Source organism: Hevea brasiliensis, chromosome 12 (assembly GCF_030052815.1).
Source record: "Hevea brasiliensis isolate MT/VB/25A 57/8 chromosome 12, ASM3005281v1, whole genome shotgun sequence".
Taxonomy (NCBI): domain Eukaryota; kingdom Viridiplantae; phylum Streptophyta; class Magnoliopsida; order Malpighiales; family Euphorbiaceae; genus Hevea; species Hevea brasiliensis.
Window position 1 is genome coordinate 2,679,412 of NC_079504.1, and position 22,856 is coordinate 2,702,267.

The 22,856-nt window shown below is 30.1% G+C and overlaps 4 protein-coding genes, 1 long non-coding RNA gene and 1 other non-coding gene across 9 annotated transcripts; 2 read left to right on the top strand and 4 right to left on the bottom strand.

Annotated features, from left to right (window-relative positions):
• Nucleotides 1-6,361: 6,361 nt before the first annotated feature.
• Nucleotides 6,362-9,534, bottom strand: LOC110655437 (uncharacterized). 4 transcript variants are annotated; one of them, XR_002494975.2, is made up of 4 exons: nucleotides 9,364-9,534; nucleotides 9,188-9,245; nucleotides 7,398-7,513; nucleotides 6,362-7,303 (listed from the first exon to the last, which is right to left on the bottom strand). It is a non-coding gene; the product is annotated as an uncharacterized LOC110655437 (long non-coding RNA). The 4 variants fall into 4 exon arrangements; XR_002494973.2 differs by lacking the exon at nucleotides 9,188-9,245 and having other exon boundaries at nucleotides 9,364-9,531; XR_002494974.2 differs by lacking the exon at nucleotides 9,188-9,245 and having other exon boundaries at nucleotides 7,398-7,504; nucleotides 9,364-9,530.
• On the top strand, nucleotides 7,060-8,879 carry LOC110655420 (protein RADIALIS-like 5). Its single transcript, XM_021811716.2, has 2 exons — nucleotides 7,060-7,340; nucleotides 8,749-8,879. The coding sequence occupies exons 1-2, from the start codon at nucleotides 7,060-7,062 to the stop codon at nucleotides 8,771-8,773; spliced, it is 306 nt and encodes a 101-aa protein (XP_021667408.2). The 3' UTR covers nucleotides 8,774-8,879.
• A 62-nt stretch (nucleotides 9,535-9,596) lies between the features above and the next one.
• Nucleotides 9,597-9,669, bottom strand: TRNAA-AGC (transfer RNA alanine (anticodon AGC)). Its single transcript has one exon. It is a non-coding gene; the product is annotated as a tRNA-Ala (tRNA).
• A 244-nt stretch (nucleotides 9,670-9,913) lies between these two features.
• LOC110655410 (uncharacterized) lies at nucleotides 9,914-11,179 on the top strand. Its single transcript, XM_021811699.2, has 2 exons — nucleotides 9,914-10,213; nucleotides 10,949-11,179. The coding sequence occupies exons 1-2, from the start codon at nucleotides 9,987-9,989 to the stop codon at nucleotides 11,061-11,063; spliced, it is 342 nt and encodes a 113-aa protein (XP_021667391.2). The 5' UTR covers nucleotides 9,914-9,986; the 3' UTR covers nucleotides 11,064-11,179.
• A 1,995-nt stretch (nucleotides 11,180-13,174) lies between these two features.
• Nucleotides 13,175-15,024, bottom strand: LOC110655448 (zinc-finger homeodomain protein 5-like). The gene has a single exon (XM_021811742.2). It carries the CDS (start codon nucleotides 14,308-14,310, stop codon nucleotides 13,429-13,431), a length of 882 nt encoding a protein of 293 aa, XP_021667434.2. The 5' UTR covers nucleotides 14,311-15,024; the 3' UTR covers nucleotides 13,175-13,428.
• A 4,753-nt stretch (nucleotides 15,025-19,777) lies between these two features.
• LOC110655456 (uncharacterized) lies at nucleotides 19,778-22,844 on the bottom strand. The gene has a single exon (XM_021811754.2). It carries the CDS (start codon nucleotides 21,946-21,948, stop codon nucleotides 20,005-20,007), a length of 1,944 nt encoding a protein of 647 aa, XP_021667446.2. The 5' UTR covers nucleotides 21,949-22,844; the 3' UTR covers nucleotides 19,778-20,004.
• Nucleotides 22,845-22,856: the final 12 nt, after the last annotated feature.

The following is a 22,856-nucleotide window of genomic DNA, read 5'->3' on the forward strand; positions in this document are numbered from 1 at the left end:
AGAGTCTTCTGTTTTTTGGCCTTTTAGGCGACCGGGTGCTGCGAAAATACAGGGTTTTTTTTTCTTTTTTTTTTTTTATCAAAGGAGTGCAATAAAAATAAATATAGGGCAAGTTTTAATTTAATTATTAAAATATGGTGGATTATGATGTGGCAGAGAGAAATAAATATCATATGCTAATTATAATAGTATTTTAAATTTTAAATATTATTTATAATAATATTTAAATTTTAAAAATAAAAAAAATTAGATAATATTTATATTTTTTTAATATTTTATATTTTAAATAAAATATAAATATTATTTGAATGAATAATATTATAATAATTAATATTAAATATTATAATATTTTTATTATAAAAAATTATTTTTTATTTTAAATTAAATTTTAATTAATAAAAAATTAAAATATAAAATATTATTATAATAAAATAATTAAAAAAAATTAAATAAAAAATTAAATGTTATTATAAATAGCGTGTAACTGTTTATTTAATTTTTTAATTATTTTATTTTATATTTTAAATAAAATATAAATATTATTTTAATAAATAATATTATAATAATTAATATTATATATTATAATTTTTTATTATAAAAAATTATTTTTTTAATTTACAATTAAATTAAATTTTAATTAAATAAAAAATTCACATTTTAAATAATATTTCTTTATTTATACACTTTAAAAGATGAAGACTTATTAATTAAATTATTTTTTATTGACAAAAAAAATTTAAAATATAATTATTATATATAATCATTAATCATAATATATTTTATATAGATTTTATTATAATTAATTATCAAAATATTCGTTATATATATATATATTATTATACTGAATAAACTGCCATTGACACGACTTAAATGTTAAGCATACCTTATAAAATAATATTCATCTATGGTTTAATCGTCAAATTACACTTAAAAAATATTAAAATACCTTAAAAAATTTTAATTTATTTAATTGACTTAGTTTTGATTGAGATATAAATTTTATATTTCACGATTATTATTAAATTAAAATTTATTAATTTTTAATTTTAAACTTTATGGTTTCAAATGTTATTGAATTCATTTTTAAATTATTAAGTTAAATTTTGATAATAATGTTAACTAATTTAATTTAATTTACGTTTAATTTTTATACAGTAAAATTTTTATTTGTTTCAAAAATATTTCTATTAATGTAAAATTATGTAACTCAGAAACTTAAAAAAAAAAAAATAGAAGACGAGATTAGTAAAATATATCATTATTTTTATACATTTTGAAAAATAAAAATAAAGTATATTTTTATTATTAAATTATTAATGAAATCATAATTAACACATTATTATAAATCCAATTTTTGAATTTAAAAACTTAAAAAGAATTATATATCTTTTATAGATTTTAAAGAAAAAAAATTGAAAGACAATTTTTATAATTTTAATTACTAATTTTCTTTTTATTTACTGCTTTGTTTTATATTAAAAATTTTATTAATTAATAAATTAATGTGCCCAAATACATTGTACGACTTTTCTTAAGTGGCAGGTGGCAATCCCTCGTTTTTTCCGTGAGTACAAAAGAAATACTACTATAGCAATCACCTCGTCAACCTAATACTGGTTATAAGTCAATGAGGAGACTGTTACTATTTTTTTTTTTTAAGTGAAAAAATAAGGCACTCCGGTATAATGATCATTGCCTTTAAATATGAGATTTATGATTATTAATTGGTATTATTGATTTAATTTAATTTTATATAAAAAATTTATCATTAAATCAGATATTATATTTAATGAGATGAAATATTGAATAACTTATTATTAGTTACTTTTAGTGATTTTTAAATTATCAAATGTTAAATTTTATTTATATTAATAAAATAAATTGATTTTGTTCAAAAAAATAATTTGATTTTAATTTTACTATGACTTAGTATTATCTTCATTTATTGTTATTTATCATATTTATACTTTACAAAATAATTTAAAAAAAAATATTGGATTACATTATTTTTATAAAAATATATTTGTGATTGAGTTTATTTCACTTAATTATTTTTTGTATATTTATTTATTATGTTGAATAGAAATAAGAGATAAAATTAAAAAAAATAATTGTTCCTTACTTTTTAAATATGATAAATAATTTTAAATTAAAAAATTTAAATATGACAAGTAAAAATAATGATGAAAATAATAATGATCTTATTAAAATAATATATTTAAGAGTATGTTTAGTAGAAATTATTAAAATTAATTTTTATAGTTAGTATTATTATTAATTGAAAGATATTAAAAATTAATTTAGAATTAAAATTTTAATTTATTTTAACTATAAACATTTTAAATAATAAATCATTTTTTTAACAAATATTTAAGATGATATTTTTTAAAAGTATTTTTTTATTTAAAAACTTCAATATCAAATGATGTTAAATATCGTCGATAAATGATTTTAAAATTATATTTCCTATAAGATATTTAGAAGGGAAGGCCTACAAGCTAAGAATAAGAAAAGAGCCGCTAGACTTTAGCGGTGGACCAGCGTAGACCAATAGTTTTTTTTTTATTTTATATATATATATTTAAAAGGAAAAGTAACTATTGCAAGAAATTGACACGTCAATCAATTCATCATATGTTCACATTACTGATCTTTCTTATCCCTCACGTTAAGTGGCGTAAGCTTTCACAAATTTCTTTTCAATTAAGAAAATTTAAAAATACAAAACCTTTCATTTTCTACTTTCTTCTCTCCTTTTAATTTTTTTTTTAATAATTTTCAAGCATATATCCATTAAAATTATTATTATTGGTAGATTCTAATAGGTAGTTAAGGGATTTAAATTTAAATATTATTTGATAAAATTCACAAAAAAAATTATATAGTTAAAGAGTGAAGCTTATAGTTTATTTATTAGTAAATTTATATATTTTGTTAATATTATTAAATTTTTTATATTATTTTTTTATATAAATAATTAATTTTATTTTTATAAAAATATAATATATTAAATTATACTTTACTTTTTTACTCTATTTACAATCAATGAAATATTCTTTATTTTATAAAAAACTTGAATAGATGCTTTTTTTTTTATATATATATTTATAATCACAATATGCAGTAAAAGGTTGGTGGGTAGGGAGAATGGGCCTTTAAAACATCAGAATTACTTCAGTAAATGGAAGTAGGAGCCGAGTGGTCCATATTATATTCAATATCAACCACTAGAGCTTACTCGGAATGGGAGTTTACTTAATTTATTAATTTAAATTTGATTGCTAATACCCAATTGCAAATTAAAACAAAATTTTAAATATAATAAAATTTAATTTTGTTAAAACTGTAATTGCGAACATAGATTGAGCCCATAATAAATATATTTAGATATTTGATTACTTGGGTCCTTTATTTTTTGATTTTTTAAGCAATTAGAGTTGAATTCAAAGGTTCCCCAGAAATGTAGTCGTACTGCTTTCGCTAGCGGATCTGTGGACCATAAATTAGCAGGGCGTGGACCCCTTCCAATTCATTAGAATTCAGCATCCTGGCGCTGGCCTGCTATTTTCATGCCCAAAATAAAAGGGGCTTTCCACCGCCACAGATACTATCAGATATTGTTTGACATTATTATTATTAAAATTAACTGTTGAAAAACAAATCTTTTAAATATCTTAATTAAATATTATTAAAAAATTTTAATTATTAAAATGTTAACAATTGATTCCAATATATAGAAACTGCTCCAATCATATTAAAGGACGAGAAAGAGACAAGATAAAAAATGAACCACCAGAAAAAAAAAAATAATAATAATAATAAAGCAAGGAATTTAAACTGTTGTTGAGAACTTCCTGGAGGTGGACTTGGAATTCGGAATGATAAGGATTCTAAAGCATCAAAAAATGAGGCTTAATTTGTGGGTATTCCTTGCCCATTTACCTGATCAAATCACTCAGATGGATGTATTGCATGTCAGCATGATTTCTAGCCAACCACCACCACATTGAATTGAAAAGACAAAAACAGGCTCTTGCTGTGAACTTATTCTAACAGAAAATCAAGGCAAATTTGTTAATTAGAATGATGAACAAGAAACATGTACTTATGTTGATGAGGAAGACAACAGACATTGACAAGCGTTCTCCAATGTCCTAAAACTTAACAAATAGCTTAAGTTGATAAGACGACGAACAGAATAAGTATTATCAGCTTGACTCATTCCAGCGATCCTATTAACAGGACGTAATATCAGCTTCCAATATCAACAATAAAACTCTAATAGGCCCACTAGGTTGAAAATGTGAACTCAATTAATAAGAGCATTGCCACTGCCCGCCACCAACGCAGCCGTTTGTCCTCATTAGAACCACAGAATGGCCTTTCTTTCACACTCCTAGGAAATCTTGACGTGTTATATGCCCTAATTAATGTCATGTGAAGAACGTATTATCAATCGAGTAGAAATATAAATATCAAAATAATAAAAAGTCATATAAAATGCATAATGAAGATTGTAGAATTAATTTTATTATCACATTAAAAAAAACCTCAAATTCAATTTTAAAACTCAAGTATTAAAATTAAAGATTTTAAAATGCTATTAAATCTAGATCTTAATATATTTTTAAAGGTTTACATGGGGAAAATTTATCCAATGTAACCTTATATATATAATAAATACACTTTAATTATTAATTATAATGAGATTTATTATAATCAATGGCTATAATAAAATTATATATAATTATTATATTATAAAATGTTTCATACATAAGATTACAGCTAAAAAAAATTAAAATCATGTCAAGATATGTGTTGTCGTACATAAATTGTGCTGCCTGTTTAGAACAATATTACCTCCTCTGCAAAAATCTAATTTTTAGCTATGAATTCATAAATCCATCGTTAATAATATAAATTAGCAATAAATTACTGAAATTATCCGTGGAGTAAGTTAGAGGTAGAATCAGGTTAGACGTGGAATCAAGTTAAATCTTGTACAAAAGTACTTGAAGGGTAAAACGGCAATTCAATGCTTTAAAAACCTGACATATCATCCCGTCGAAGTGTCTGGTGATTTTTTTCCCTCGTGATCTCGCATGGTGAATATCAACTTTGGACCGCTGTTCAGGAGGCAACAAAATAAGGTGACGAAGACAAGATGTTTCCATTTTTTCAATATCAATTAATGAGTAATGACGTATCCAATTAACAGATAAGCTTCGAATGCTTAAACTGAAAGAGTGTGTGGATTAGCTTTTGAAAATCAATTTAGAAATCATAAGTAAATTTAAATTTATAAGTATTTAAAATTTTAAATATTTATTTATTTAATTAAAATATTTATAAATAATTAATATTTTAATAAAAATAAAATATAAATATATTTATGATTAAAATAATAAAAAAATATATTAATTTAAATTTATAATAAAAATTTAAAAATTAAATAATAATAATATAATAAAATATTTAATTAAATTATCTTATAAGTATCAAATGAAAAATTAAATCTATTCAGTTTTTTTTTTTAATTTATAAAATTAAAAATAATTATAAATAAATAAATTAACTTATTTTTAAAATTTATAAATTGATTTAACTCATTTAAGAGAAACACTCTTTAAAAACAAAATAATCCAAACAAAAATTCTCATTTCTGTTTCCCGATGGCAATTAAACAGTACAAGAGGCATAGTCTCGTGAGGCGGAATTCCAAACTTTTTAGGATTTAGATTAAAACAAAAAATTCGACTAAAATTAGCAGTCATAATATAATTATAAAAATTAAATTAATAAAAATAAATATATGAAAAATTAGATTCTTTTTATTTTAGTGAGTAGTGCAACAGCTGGAATATTAATTAGGTTAAATCTGTTTCGAAGACTGAAAAAGACAAGACAGGGAGAAGAGAATCAACACCACTCGATACTCATCCAGAGAGCTGTAAATGATAGAGCTAGAGGTACAGTACTGTTGATGCCAATAATTGAAATCATTTCACTATAAATGCAATGCTAATAGTATGATATATATAGATCATAGGCAATTAGGCATGAAATGCAAGCAATTATTATAAAACCTTCCCATAATTATTTTAATTTTTTATCTACAAAATGAAAATTATTTCTATTAATTATTAACAAAATAAGTTTGATTTTAACAAAATAATAATAATAACAGAAAATCCCTTGAGTTATTAACTGGATACTAGCTATGGGAGGCCGTTATTGCCGTTACTACTGTTGCGTAGGGCAACTTAGAACGAAATGATACTCTATTTCACTTTTTTTTTTCTATTTTTTAAGTTGCCAATTGTAAGAGACAAATCCAAGATCTCATTCACACAAAAAAGAGTGGCCAATAAACACACACTACTTAAAAACTATATATTATGGCAAGTTGCCTAAATAAGCAAGGGCAAGAAAATCCCAGTGCCAGTATAAAGATGGCAGAATATCTTACTGTATTGTATGCAGGGTCTAAAAGATGGAATGGCGGTTCAGGTTGTTGGCGCATCTATGTGTTGATGTGTAGACTCAGAATTGGGATCAAATCCCCACTAGTCACTTGGTAAAATTCTCGAAGAATTCCACTTGCTATTGCTGATGATATTATAGAAGACAAGAAAAAGACTTTATAGAGTCAGTCCTTTGACATGGATTCTCTTCTCCTTTCTTGTCCTTCTTACCCTAGCTTAAGGAACCGAATCACATCTTGTTATACTATCTAGAAAAAAAATATATTCGCCAACTTGCATAATCCACCCCACCACCATCTACCCTGTTTATAAGGAGCAAGCATGGCAATCTCATACCCATACCAGCACTTGACTTCAGTCTTCGATCCCTTGACTGAGGCAACTCTTTGCTCTCATTTTCTTCGAACTTTCTTGACCTTTAGTTTAGCTCTTCTGCTTTAGGCTTCACATTCCTCCGTCATTATTCACCTTTAAACTTCATTTGGATACCCAGTTCTCCTGTCTCTAGCCCTGCGGTAGTCCGCCGATCTTTATTACCATACCATAATATTATTCATATTTCCGCCCAAGGGAAATGGCATCAAGCAAATTCTCGTCTTCTTCAAATGGTTCAAACTCGTCCTGGACACCCAAACAAAACAAGCTGTTTGAAAAGGCCTTGGCTGTATATGACAAGGACACCCCAGACCGCTGGCAAAATGTGGCCAAGGCTGTAGGTGGCAAATCTCCTGAAGAAGTGAAGATACACTACGATCGTCTTGTGGAGGATCTAAAGTACATAGAATCTGGCCAAGCTCCACTGCCCCCCTACAAGTCCACTGGAAGCAATGGTACAGGAATTGGTGAAGAGCAGAGGTAGAGTATATACTGGTAAATATTTATTCATAAATGCACGAAATTACATCGCAATACCTCGTGTTAACCTCAACGTCTTCTTGCATGTTATGTTCTTTCCTCCCTTCATAGATCAGCACTGTTAGATATAATGGACCTCATCCTATCAGGAGTGAGGATATCACCTGAAAAAACTGTCAGGGTTTTACTTACTGGTTACTACTAAAATGTCAGGATTGACTTGCTTATGCTAGGAGTATTGCATCAAACCTATATAGATGAGTGTCAAGTAGCTTGAATGCTTTATACTTGGCCAACAAATGATTACCCCACGCTCTAATTGTTACAAACTCACCCATATTTGACACTCGTACATTGGTTACACCATAGCGTAGGGACGAATTATCCATCTCACACGTATTATGTATAGAAATTTGTCAAGTATATAGGATGGGAAACAAACTAAAATTCATGTCAAAAACCATCCAAAAAACAAGCAAAAATTAAGCGCATAAGACTCAGGAAGACAATTAACTTCTGACTCGTGCATGTGGAATGTCATATTGCCCAAAATAGAAAAATTTGGAAGGAATGCAACAGGGTAAGCTGCTTTTACTCTAAAAGCGCATTTAATAAATTAAACAAGTAAAGCAACCTACTGTATTATATGCTGCAATAACATTACTAATAATTATCCAGTTTTCCCTGTATTATGCCATCCTCTTCCCTTTTTCTTTTCCCCATAGCTACAAGTCTAAAGACTAAACCAGACACCGACCCGGTTCCCCCTCGAGGTACTTTTCTAAAGATTCAGTTTTTACATACAATCTATCCATACTACTCTATCGAACTTCCCACAGAAAAGCCCACATGAAATCTAATCCTATTTGTTTTAGATCACATGCACATGGTCCTATAATTCGGTGCTGACTATAAATTATTATAAATTTGCCGGTGCTTCTGGTATTGGGAAGAATAATCATGTGATGCAATTTTATTTTTAAAATCAAATTTCACATTCTCCTGCAACCCTCCATTAATCCCCTAGACCTGTTCACGACACAGGTTCTTGGATCTAGCTGAAACTTTAGGCAGCATCAGCATCTTTAGGAAAAGGATCATGCATCCAAGGTGCCTTAATCCTATTCGATAATAGCTATGGACTCCATATGCAAAATCTAAATTATCGGGAATAGAAGTTACAAAACTGATAAAATTTGACTTGCCCAACCATTTCTCAATCTTTTAATTCTGAATGTGATGAGATGAGATTCGAATTCGATTCGATTCTCCTCCCTTTTTATCCCTTTCTTTCAAGGGGAAAAACCCCAGAAAATCAAAATGCAATTGCGCATCAAATTCTCAAAAAATTGACATTGTACCCCCAGTAGGTTTTTCTCAGTAATGCTGTTTTTTTTGTCTTATACAGGCTAATGAAGAATCTAAGGATCTAGAGAAGCACAGAGATATTGTTAAAAAAGGAAAAGCACATGAACTAGTATTTAAAAGAAGTGAATCGACTCTTCCACCACGCTTTGGTTCTGCCGTTTCCGACTCGGGCATCTATGTAAATAATAATAATAATAATAATAATAATAATGAGCGCGACAAGAACGAATCATGCACGTGTGATTCTGCTCTTCTTAAGCTTGTGTGATGTCTACTGTAATTGTATTCAATTTCTAATTGGATAAAATGTCGTGAGCTATCTTTTAATTGGCATTTTTCTACTATTTTCAAGCAACAGGGAAAAGAAAATCAGATTAATCCCATCAGAAAGAAAGGAAATACTTCGTTTAAAGTACAAAGCAAGCAATCCTTTAGTTATTTTAATTATTTAGCACGGCATAAAGAGAAACAAAATTCACCAAACAGGTCGCTGGAAAGGGTGGGAAATCGTAACTACAGAGTGGTTTCATCCAGATCCTGGAAGTTAGGAAAAACAGATCGATTGATTCACTTGGTATGTTTAATTCGTGGAACTAGAACCAAATTAGAACAAATTTTCAGAAAAATAAATGTGGGTATGGTATTGAGAACTGACCTTTCGAATCCAGGACCCATGTTTTAGATTGCCATAGCACAGCAGAGTTATATCAGAGAGATGTAACGAGTTGCGTCGAGCACAGTAATCTGATCTTCGTCTTCTACGTTTTTCCAACAGAGAAATCAGGACTGAAATAGTTGAAGATGTACATTAGGAAAAAGATGAACAAAAACGGCGCGTTTTTAAATGAGTAAGAGATCTAAACGGCAGGATATCGAAAATGTTAAAATTGGAGATGCGGGGTATCGATCCCCGTACCTCTCGCATGCTAAGCGAGCGCTCTACCATCTGAGCTACATCCCCTTCTATGCTTAGATATATTTTGTTTTTGAAATTGTAACTATTATCATCACTCTGGCCAACTGAAGCACTATATTTGTATCGTAGAATTCACTTCCATAGAAACACAAATTTGCGAGAGAGAGACGGTCAGCCAGAAATGCCTTTCAATGGTCAAAAATTATCAAACTACTTCTTTCCCATCCAGAGGGCTGGCTCACCCCAAAAACACTATAAATAATACAAAAGAAACCACATTTTTACAAATCATCAAGCAGGTTTTACATCACATATCTGGGTTTCTCAAGGACTAGTTGAAGAGGCAAAAAAGGTAAAGCTCAATGGCAAAAGTTGCAGCTTTTGTTTTGGTGGTTGCTTTTGTACTATTCGTATCAGCCTGTTCAGTATTGGGTGATAATTCCCCTGGCATCTATGAACAAATAGAAAAGTCTGGCCAGGAAGTGAAGGAGGCAATAAAGCAAGCCTCCCCAACTTCCACTGGAAACACGCCGGAGGATTCCAAGAGCACCACCACGTCTTGGGGCCAATGGTTCGAGAATAAATTAGAGTAAGGATCTATTAAATAATATTATCTTTTAATATTTACACTAATTTGAATACGAAAAAATAAAAGAGAAAAAAAAATTTAAAAGAATAATTTTGTGTTTAGAATAGTAAAAAATAAAGAAATAAAGAAATTTTGAGAGAAAAAAAAATATATATATATATATATTTATATATATATATATTTTACTTTTACTTTTTTATGCCACTTTTACTTTCTTATCAAAATGGAGAAAAAAAATATGAAAAATTACAAACATAACAGTTTTTATTTCTTAATTTAAGAATAAAATTATAATTTTATTAGTTATAAAATAATTTTTCTTTTAATATTTTTTTTTCTCTATTCAAATATTAGAAGGAAAAAATATTTTTTTCTCTTTATCATTTATATTTTTTTTATTATTTTTCTTCCTCAATCCAAACAATATTGAATCAATAATTTTATCAAATCAATTTTTGGACATTAAATAATTTTTTATTTTAAGAAATTATATTTAAAGTTTATAAATAATTTTACAGTATTACATAACAGAGTTAATTCAAAATAATTAACAAATCCATAATTGATCTAGTTATTTACTAATATTATTGCAACTGTTACTAATAAAAATATTATTTTAAATGTGTAAGTTAAAATAATTTAAAAATGCCAAAAAATTTTAATTACAAAAGACTAAATAACTTGAAGTTAATTTTTTTGGGTTGGATCTGATTAGTGTCGTTGCCTTGGGTTCAGGAACTTGGGAGTAATTTCAGAGAAACCGCAGCCAGGACCATCAGCAGGAGACGCGCAGGCACCTGCACCAAATGCTGGACGTGCATATGCACCCACGGCTGAGGATTTAGCTTAAGACAACAATTAATATTCATTTCATCAATTATAAATATGAGGGAATTTTCCAATTCTATTAATTTATTTGTACTGTAAGCAATAATTTTCCCAAGCAAATTGCTTTACTCCAATAAAAATTTTCCTTATTGCTAGTTAGCTCTATTTGGAAATTAAAATTTTATAAGAATTTAATTTAATTAATTTTTTTTATTAATTTTAATATTTAAAATGAGAAATTTTAATTTTTTAATTTAAAAAATTATTTAAAAAAATAAAAATCAGGTCAAGAATAATAAAAATTAGCCCCACACAGCTCCTCTCCACCGTCAGATTCTCACACAGGGCAATTTTTCACCCCACGCTTGCAGCACAAAAAATCATTAACCGCGATGCAGACGATCAAATCCGCGTACTTCGCTTTCCACCGATCAACCCGCTTCGCAATTCTGATAAAAAAAAAAGCCCGCTTCGCAAACCCAATGCTTCTCAAGAATGGGGCGAACACAGTGATTGGCTCTCGTTCCCATACAAAAACTCAAGAGGGTGATTGAGCGCACGGCATCGTTTCGGGGCGAGACAGTAGGTCACTTCAGAGAGTTGTCTATCTATAGAATCAAACAAAGTTTTTGCTATGAGATATTGGGGATAATGGACGGTGGAGACTGGTGACTGAATGGATGCAGGGATTTCTGCGACTTGGGACTTGGAGGCTTAATGAAAAGGGGAAGTTTGATTAGAGTAATTATTACTATTTAGGGTTTAAGGGCTCTGTAAACCTAGTATGAGAAATAGTGTGTGTATCGTTTGCATGGAATCTTCCGAAGGCGTGGGCAGGGACAATGTCCAGGCCCAAGTCAACCTGATTGAAGCATAGACCAAATCCAATCAAACCCTCTGTAAATTTTTTTTTTTTTTACATTATTTCATTTTATTTTGTATTACTATTACCCATCTGAAAAGTGAGAAGTACACGTAGACATTTGAGATAACACAACGCGATCATTGTAATTTTGTTTTCATCTTGCTGTGGACCACTAGACGGTGCATATATTTTCACTAAAATTGAGCATAATACTGCCCAATAATTATGTTTTTAAGAGAAAAATTGGGTGAAGTGTCTAATATATACTTAATAATTTACGCTTTTTTCCAGAAACTGTGAAGTCTGAGGTGTTAATTTAATTCTTTTTTTAACATAATTTAATTCTAATTAAAGTTAAATAAGTTAAAAATATATTACTGCATAAATAATATCTACACAAAATGTGTAGATATACACAGTGGGCTCATATGAATAATGTAAACATTTTTTTGTGTAGATGTACGGTGGTCTCCTACCATTTTATGCTATGTCTCTAATAATTTTCTACTTGGACTACTTTTTTTATTTTATAATATATATTTTTTAGCACATTTTCATTATCTACACTGATAAATATAGGCTATCTTTTTTTTTTTTTTTTTTATAATGCCAACTATATATCTACACTAAAAAAATATATACAAATTATCTACATCATAGGAAATTATTTGATACACATGTATTTTTTCTGACGTACGTTCATATAAAATCCACTATTCATATTTAAAAGATGACCTTACTTGTATGTATACAGTGCATTAATATTATATATATATATATATATATATATATGGAGTGTATTCCATAATTTTCCATACACCTAGCATTGTTCTTCTCCAAAATATTTTGCAAGATAGGAAGCTACGAGTGCAGAATTAAAGGAAAGTTGGTCATCCAAATCTGAATTTAAATAATCCATTCTATGTATACCAAGCCAGAATAATCAATTTTTCTTTAGTAATATGTGTGAGAAATTTTCATTAGGAGCTCTGATTTTCAGTTTTTTTTTTTTTTTTAATTGCATGCTATAGAGTTCCTTTTCAAAGGAGATAGAGGTTAGATTGTAAACAGATCATGGCAGATGAATTATTAGGACTTGTACATGCTAATCAATCAGAAACCGCAAACAGGACCACAAATACCTCTTTGCTTCTTCTTCTTTAACACAATCAAGCATAACGAAGGAAGCAAAAAATGATAATCTTCCTTCCTTCCTTCCTAATAATTCAAAAGAGAAAAAAAAATCCCAAGAAAAAAGATAAGAGAAATTCAGAAAATGCCAATATACTCCAATGGTAAAAACGAAGAAAGCAAAATAAAAAACATAGCTGGGAATTACACAAAAATCTCTGGCATGAAAGACTTTCCTCTCAAGAATCTTGCTAATCCCAGCCATTTTTTTTTCATATCTCATCCTACGCCCTCTACCAACCATGCTTTTAATATCTACATCTATATATTCATCCCTCTTCCTCAGCCCCTAAAGCAATAATCTTCTTTAATTTTAACTTTTGCTTCTCTCTCACAGTGGCTCTTCCTCCTGTTGCTGCTTCTTCATATTCTTGTTATTATGCATCCACACTTTGAAAACCCGCCTTTTCACCCCAACTTCTGCACAGAACTTCTGTACTTCCTCCTCTTCCTGCTTATTGATCCTCCACCCGATCCTCTCAGCAAACTCCATCATTTTAACCTTCTGATCTTGAGTGAATTTTGTCCTAAACCTTTTCTTGGATAAAACATAAGGCGGTGGCGGTGGCACTCCCTCAGCTTTAGACTGGAAGGCATTATTGAGATCTTCACTAGAGGACTCAGTTCCTCCACCTCCGCCGCCTCCACCACCACCAAAAGCCACACTCATGGGTTGAACCACGTTTGCGGTGGTAGGACTAGTGTGCAATCCCAAGGAATATATTTGATGATGCAGTACTGTTGGAGAGGGTAATGGTGGTGGCAACTGAAGGACTAAGGGACTTCTTCTCGAACTCGGACTGAATTGGGTCTCCCCATCTACCTCTTTGCGGTGGAAGTTGCGGTGGCACTCACAAGCCGCACATTTTAAAGCTTCGAGTGTGCCCTCTTCTCCCCCCGGCATGAACTCACCGCAGCCGTCGAAAACGTTGCCACCGACGCTGGCGGCGTGATTCCTGAGGCATTCTCGATACCTGACATTGGATGTCTTGGAGTTGGATCCTTTTGAAATGGTTGAAAGTCGATCTGTGTTGGGAGATCTTGCTTGGGGAAGTAATGGTTGTCTATGGTGATCTAGGGTTTGGGTGTAAGTGAGAGATGTGTTGCCATTGTGATTCCCATCTCTTCTTCTTTCCAATCCTGATGATTGGTGACTAAAACTTGAAGGTACTGACGTTCTCATATCATTGATTTCTTGACCTCTTAATTCCATAACTATAAATATCTGAGATCTCCTACGCTAGTAGACAGATACTAACACTGTAGCTAGCAGTGGAAAATTTCAATTATCGATCTAGTCTTCATATTTATCAAAACTTTTGAAATCTGGGAGTTGATGAAGATTATACCAAAATAATAATGATTAAGAAATATTTCTGATCCCAAGCTTCACAAAATGCCCTAATATAATACGTGGTTTTCCAAGGTTAATGATGCGAAAGGCCGCAATCTAAGGTCCTAATTTTCTCACCAGACACACAGACACACTCTCAAAGATTGAAGAAGTTATTGCACTTAGAAGAATAATAAAAAAAAAAAAAAAACAGGTTTCAGAATTCGAAAGCAAACAAGATTACAAAGTTTAAATGGGACCTAACTCACAGTCTCATAAGAGAAAAGAGAGCATCACGACCACACCACCAGCTTTATGATCCTTTTCTCTAATGGCTCTGGGTTATGCGTGTATGTAGAAGTAGAAGCACAAGAATTAGCGAAAGAGAGATAAAAAAGAGAGGAGGAGGAGGGAAAGAAAGAAAAAAAGAGGTTTATTTTTGATGGGTTAAGAGGACTGTGCCTCTGTGCTTCCAACAAGCCAACTACATATCCAACAAGAGACAGCTTGGTTGCTTGTGAAGAAGCCAGAGATAAAGATAAGTTTTTGTGAGATAGAGAGAAAGATACTAATGAGATTAATGGGGTTTTGATTTTCTTTCTCTGTGCAAAACAACCGACAACGTCATGTTCATCCCTCTCCCACGCCCTGCCACCATGGGTCCCACTCCACCCCTTCATTATTGCCTGCCCTTGCTTTCCCATTTTCTTATCTTTAACCCACTTGACCCCTCCAAATGACCCAACACATTTATGTACTACTCCTCCATTGATGCGACCCAGAATATAAAGTTTTGCTATTATTTATACTGTCAGCTCCCTCTATTTTCCTTTCCACGTTAACCTCAGCTTTTCTTAATAAAACTCCTTCTAAGATTCTATGTCAGTTTTCATTACTCGCTAATAACAACCCCATGCAAAAATTAGAGGTGTGACGGCCGGCTGGTATATGTTTACTTACCTGCTTTGATTCATGTTTGATCATTTCCTTCCACATCATGTTATTTGTAATATTTAAAAAAAATTCTATTATTGTATGGATTTTGTGAACCAAGATCAAGATTCTCTCTTTCTATTCCTTCTTCTTCCTCTCCGTTTCTCTCCTCTCTTCTAAAGTCACAATACTCATAAAAATACAAATCACAACCAATATCACAACAAATGCAAGAACAATAAATTAAATGTTAATTGTTAATTAGATGGATAAAAGAATTGAAGAGCTACTGTGTTATTGCAAAAAAAAAAAAAAAGCATAAGAATGAACAAAAATGAGAACGACTGGCCTGTTGTGAGTAGTATCAGAGTGCTCAAGAATCCGAGGTTATATGGGAGGGTGGCTCATAAGGCGATGGACTGGATATAATTTTAAAGATTATATTATTAAACTTTAAAATAATAGAGATTAATCTGTAATTTAATTTAATAAAAAACGATATAATGCAAAAATATGAGGGTATTGTGAAGAGTAAAGAAAATTAATTGCAGTTATATATGCGGATCGGTCCACGCACTGAAGTGAGGGTTGTCTTGTAGTGAAGTGATATTCTCAAAAGCTAAAGGCATAAACAAAGGGCTAATGTGGGGATTTCCGTTGGGTCTCTCTGCAACACCACGCTTGCTGCCATGCAATGTCTTTACCTTTCTCTGATGCAATCGATGGCTGAATTTGTCCCTCTCTTTCCACGTCCTTGCATTGGTACTTGCTTACTTTCTTCCTCTAACTGTTCATCTTCACTATTTCCATTTTTCTTATGCACTACAGCTTCCACCAATAGAAATTCACATTTCTACAATCACGACTCCCCTGCTGCAGAAGCTCTTTTTAGCTGCTTTTTTTTTTTTTTTTTCATCACCAACGCTCTTCCTCTTCTCTCCTCCCAACTGCAACTCTGCAAAACGCATATCAAATTCAATTTCAACACTTCTACTCTGTCTGAATTCTTGTTACTTATGGTTCAAATTTTTTGAAATATACATAGAGAAACTGCGTCTGTTCTTGCATTTGATTTCTTCTTGAAGATTTTTAGTTACACATCACTAATTAACTAACAATTTAACTACTGTAAGATCTTCAACTTTAAACCATAAGTATTTAATTAAGTTAATATTTATAGCCGTTAACATTTTATTGAATAAGTATGTGTTTATTGAATCTTCTTTTCTACTGTATTATTAAGTAATTATTTAGTTTATATATCAAATAATTTTATATCATTATTTAAATATAAAATAAACAATTACTAAAACATAAAATTTAGATATAAAAATTATTTTACTAATAAAAACAAAATTTAAGAGTAAATTATGTTAAATTAAAAATTAATTAACAATTAATTTAGATAGTAAGGATTAATTTATTAATGGAATTAAACTTTGAAAACTAAATTATTATTAAAAATATATTAATAATTAATATATAGATTTTATATATATCTTAAAGACTTAATTATAAATTATAAAAATATATATTTATTGTATTCACACTTAATTAGCATACCTATTATTAGGAAGTACTTGCCTGTACAAAAAGCATTACCAAACTAATAGTGTGATAAATATCTTGAATACTTTATACTTGATTAATAAATCATTTATATATATATAAAATATGAGTGTGATACATATATTTAGGTATAATTAATACTATTAGATTCTTTTTATAATCGTAGTTGGGAGGAGGAAAAAATAATTTGAAATTATTATTTTTATTAAAAAATTATTTTAAAGTTGAAAATTGAAAAATTATTTTTATTTTGAATTTTTTGTAATTAAAGTATTTTAAACATAGATTAAATTTTAAATATTTTTAATAAATATTTTTAAAATATTATTTTTCTCAATATTAACTTGATTTTTAATTTATTTTCTATTTAAATTTTACCCATTAAATATATTGCATCAATATATTAGAATCCAAAATCAACATCAATAATTGAAGACATTTTAATTATTGAAATATGTGTGTGCGTGTATATGTTTATGTTTTGCTCTCATATCGCACACAAAGACTTTATATATATAGATAATTAGTTGAAATTTCTTATATGAAACATAGGTAGTGTATAACACTTGGCATGATCTCTGATTCTAATTATATTGAATCACATTATAATGTGAAAAATATACAAAACATGATAATTATTAAATGAATTTATTGACTTGCTTAAGGAGCCAATTAAGCTTCAACATCTAGTTTAAGGTAACCATTGTAAGTACCTGCTATTGTTAAATTTATATTATGGATAAAATATGAGAAAAAAAAATTAATTATGATGAAAAGGATAACTTAAAATTTCTTAAACTCTTTAAATTTAAATTTTAATAGGTTTAATATCTCTTATTCTCCTCCGTTTCTTTACTATTTTTTTTTTTTTATCTTTCTTTTGGTCTTCTCTTTTAGTAACAATCGGTGAGTATTTTCATTTTTGTTTGATTTTCTTTTTTTTTTTTTTTTTTTGTCTATAATTCTTATTATGTATAAGAATGACAACAAAAAGGATTGGGGATTGGGGGCGAGGATTGTTCCTCCTGTCCCCGCTCTACAGAAGTTTGGGGTCAGAACAAGCCGGGGCGAGATGGATTTCCTCGTAGGAATTTTTTTTTTTTTTTTCATTTTAATATATTAATATATAATATAAATTTATTTATTAAAAAATAAAATATAATTAGAAATGTAAATTTTACGCATTATTTTAATAAACATATTTATATATTTTTATTAAAATTATAATATTTAAATATACACATATAAAAATAAATTATTTTTTATTAAAAAATAATAATATATTACTGTAGATTACGGGATCTCGAGGCTGGGAGAAAGTCTTCCCATCCTTATCCCACACAAATCGAGATCGGGAAAAATTGATCGGATTCAGGGCAAATCGAATCGATTTTTGGAACTTTTGCTATCCCAACCTATGTCATTTGAAACAAACTTGAAACATACATCTCTTCAGCTTTATTATTGTTATCAGAGTTTGAATCAATAAAATTTTAAATATGTCATTGTTAGTGTATCTTAAAATTTTTTGATATTTTCTCTCTTTTAATAGAGTTTTTATGTGCTTTTATGGTTAAGATTTATTTTTTTTTAGAAAAAAAAGGAAAAAGAGTTGATGCGTAAATCTTTCATTCAACATAAAATTTAAATTTAGTAGTTATTTTATAGAACTTGCAAAAGGCAATGCGTCAAAGAATAAAGTGCGCAACTCACTTATTGGTCTATCTATATACTCTATTAATATTATCAAAATTTTTAAATTATTTATACTATTTTTTACATTAATAATTAATTTAATTCATGAAAAAATATAATATTGATTTATACTTCTTTTTTATATGATGTTTTAAATTCATAAAATATCCTTTCATTTCTATAAAAAGAATTAATAGGTTTAAAATTCGGTAATAGACAAAATTTATACATCATTACAACGCCAATTCTTCCACCACTCCTTATTGTGGTTAATCTGCCATGTCTTGACGCAATTCTTTTTCTGTTTTTTGTTCAAATGAGGAGAGATTTTATTAAAGGCTAAAAGGTCCAATTCATTGGTCTAACTAACAATAAATTCCAGTACTAGAGTTTGTTGGTGTTTGCTCACCAATTTCACGACTCTAACTTAATTATAAGTGGGGAAATTTTAAATTTGAAAGTTTATTTAAATAAATAAATATACGTACATAGAAATTGAATTTTTGTAATTAAATACTGTAACGGTTTAATTAATTACAAACAAGAAAACTTTCTGGCTATTGATTGTCTCATATTATCTCTGATATTATTAATTGTTTAATGTGAGGAATTTGCCCACTCCTGTTTTATGAAATTTGAAAAGCATTTAGTTTGACTTATATAAGTCAATTAAATTTACTTATAAGTAAAAAGTTATAAATAGATTAATGTTTAATTTAACTTGTAAGTCAAAAATTTATTTAAAATTTTATGACTTATTTTAAAACTATTATGAGTAAAAGATTATTTTATCCTAATAAATTTAAAAAATATTAATATTACCTTCATTTTAACAACTACATTACTTAATTACATATTTTTTTTATAATTTTAATCAATTAAATTATTTTTAAATAATTTTTAATTAAATACTTAAATTATTTAAAAGTTATTTTAAAGTAATTTTCTAAATGATTAACTATTTATTTTTAATTTGACGTTAAAAAATATATTTTAAATTAAAAGTTAAAAGCAAGTAGTCAGACTAAAATCGTCTTATTGAGTTTTTTAATTTTAATTATATTGTGAAATTACATAAATAACCATGGATTAAACATAATCCAAAATACATTTCAATTCACAATATGTAACATAATATTTAATCACTGGCATAACCTTTGTCCCCATAAAATATAAATTTATATTATATAATATAAGTAATTTTTACATTATATATTTTGCGTCTTAAAGTATATTGAATCTAAGGGGGAAATTCCAATACATCCAAAAGGAGCAATAGATATTTCATGTTTGCTAATGAACTCATCCTGGAATTCCAAGTATTTAAAAGATGAAACTCTTCACATAATACAAAAACTAAGTACAAGAATTTTGCTTTCACAAAAGAGAATGCAGAGAGGGACGAGTTCCAGTGCTTGAACGCCTTAGAAAGGTCGCTTCTCTCTCTTTAGTTATCACAGATGTTTTTCCTTCTTTCTCTCTACTCTTATTTGCTTGGACCAATGGCTCAGACGAAGAGGACAAGCTAACATTATCATTATTATTGTGAAATAGCACCTCCATAATTATACTCATTTTGCCTCCAACAAGCTTTTGTTTAGCTGCCCATCTTTGAATTTTGCCTGAAGTTGTCTTTGGAACACTTCCACTCTTGACAAGAACAACCAGCCCAATTTCAACTCCTTCTTCCTCCAAAATAGCTTTCCTTATTCCTTCACATATTTGCCTCAAAACATTAACATCTTTTTCACTTCTTTGCGTCTCTGCAACAAGAGCTACTACTGTGTTTGAAATCTCGAATGCAGCGAGGCAACCTCCTCTTAAAAACTCTGGATAACCATTATAAGCTGCTGTTTCTATGTAGTGAGGGTGTTTATCTCTGCCTTTTGGGAGCCTGATAACATCTGAGCATCGACCTGTCACGTATAGATACCTTGCTTCTCCTTTGATGACTCCTCTATCGCCAGTGCGGACAAAGCATCTGCTCACCTTGTTCTTCTGTCTCGCTTGGAATATCTCACGAGTTAAAGATGGGTGGTCGAGATAACCAGAACAATTGCTAGGTGATGAGACCCAAATCTCACCTTCTAACCCATCTGCAACTGGTTCATGTGTGTCTTCATTTACAACTATAATGTCCATATCCTCTTCATCTTGTTCATGTTGAGAAGTGAGCCTTGCAATCGGTAAGAGCTTGTTGTGAGATGGAAGACTAGCAAAATTCCCATTGCTTCTCCATGCTGTTGAAACGAAGGTGCAATTCTCTGCTAAGCCATAAGATGGAGAAATGCATGATGGGTTAAGCCCAAAAGGCTTAAACACATAAATAAACTCTTCAACTGACGCCTTGTAAATTGGTTCGTTAATGATGATTAAGTTTTTCAAACTCCATAGACTTATGGGTCGATTTCCCTTTTCAACCCCACCGCGCTTGACAACAAGTGGCAATGTGAACGATGGAACTGGAGTGCAGGTAGCTTTGAACTCTGATATCAGCTCCAGCCATAGCCTTGGCCTGGTAACAAATGCTCCAGGTGAAGTTAGCACACATGTAGCCCCTGATATAACAGTAAGCAATAGAAACTGAAGGCCACAGTCATGGTACTGAGGCAACCAAGAGACTATAACACTGTTTGGATGGAGGTCGTAGGCTTTCCTTGCCACTCTAACGTTGTGAGCAGCTGATCCGGCAGTTACCAGCACTGGTTTTGGAATCCCAGTAGCACCTGAAGTGTACTGAATTAGGTAGACTTCATTTGGCCTGCAACCATTATACGAAGAAGACCCCATATTTGAACCTACCTTCTTATCTTTGAGATCACAAGTAGAAATCCAACCAAGCTTTTGCAACAGCTCCCTAAGCTTCTGATTGCTGGAGGATGAGGATATGTATCGTTGAACACTGGCAATATAATCCTGGTTAGCTATGGCAACTTTAGGTTTTGTTTGGGAGAGAACTCTAATAAGGTGGTGATAGTTTTCATCGGTGAAAGAAGAGTGAGGTGGAAAGATGGGCACGCTCAGAATGCCAGCTCTTTGACACCCAAAGATGACCTCAACGAGCTCGAGACCAGGTGGGCATAAAATGATAACGGTGTCGCCTCTGTTTAATAGCTTAAGTAACTCAGTGGAAATTAACTGAACTGATTCATTGAGCTGAGCATAAGTAAGGACTGAACCCATAGTTGCACCATTAGACTCATCTTCAACCCAGATGAAGGCTGGCTTTGACAAAAAAGCTGGCAGGCTAGCCCAAATTGGGAGATAAAGGTCGACCACTGGCTGGTCAGGGAAAGACGGATCATAATTCTCGTAGTTCATGTTGCGAGTATCCTTTGATTAGCAACTATTTTTGGGTCATTTTATAGTAAGGATATAAGAAAGGTTAATAGACAATATTGTAGAAAACAAGAAGAAGATTGGAATAAAGAGATATTCGAGTAGAATATCCTACTCTAATACTAAGCTGAGCTCTCATTGTTTAGAACAAAAAAGGGGGAGAAAATGGATGTCCCTTACTGGTGCTTGATATACGATGTTTTGTAATATTCCATGAGGCGATGCGATGACTAATTTACATAAATTTCTCCAGCCGTCCAAGGTTTTGTTTGGCTCTTCTCTTTATCCTATACGCGATAACTCAACTCATTTGATATGTTAAGAAAACATCCCGATGATTGGTTGAAAACAAGAATTTCATGGTACAAGCAAATATTAATCAACTAAAGCACAAGAGAGATACCACAGACACGTTGCATGGAAATTGCTTGTGATTTAGAACGTGGCAAACCAACCTTGCCGTATATTCTTGGGTTGGGCATTATTCATCAGTGGACTTCATCGAACTCATAGTTATGATCGCTGTTTTGTTCGCAGAAGTGACATAACAAAGGTGTTTGATATTTAATTATTTACTGATTCATCCTTTCTTTTACAAATAATTATTCAGTGCAATTAACATATTTTTACCGTCATGTATTTAAGACTCATAAAATTTTGTGCCAGGTGGCTTGTTTGGATCAAAAGCATCTCAGCAATTCTACTAAGGACAGTGAATCAACAGGGAAAGTAGCTTGCTGCTCCAACACTACCAAAGACGGCTTCTTTCCATTCTTTTATTTCTTCCCAATTTCTACCTTCTCCAATCTGTCCCTCAAGGCTTAAATCATTAGTTGTTGGAGCAGAAATTCGCCCATGCAACCTGATCAGTGTGATGGTGTCCCCCAATG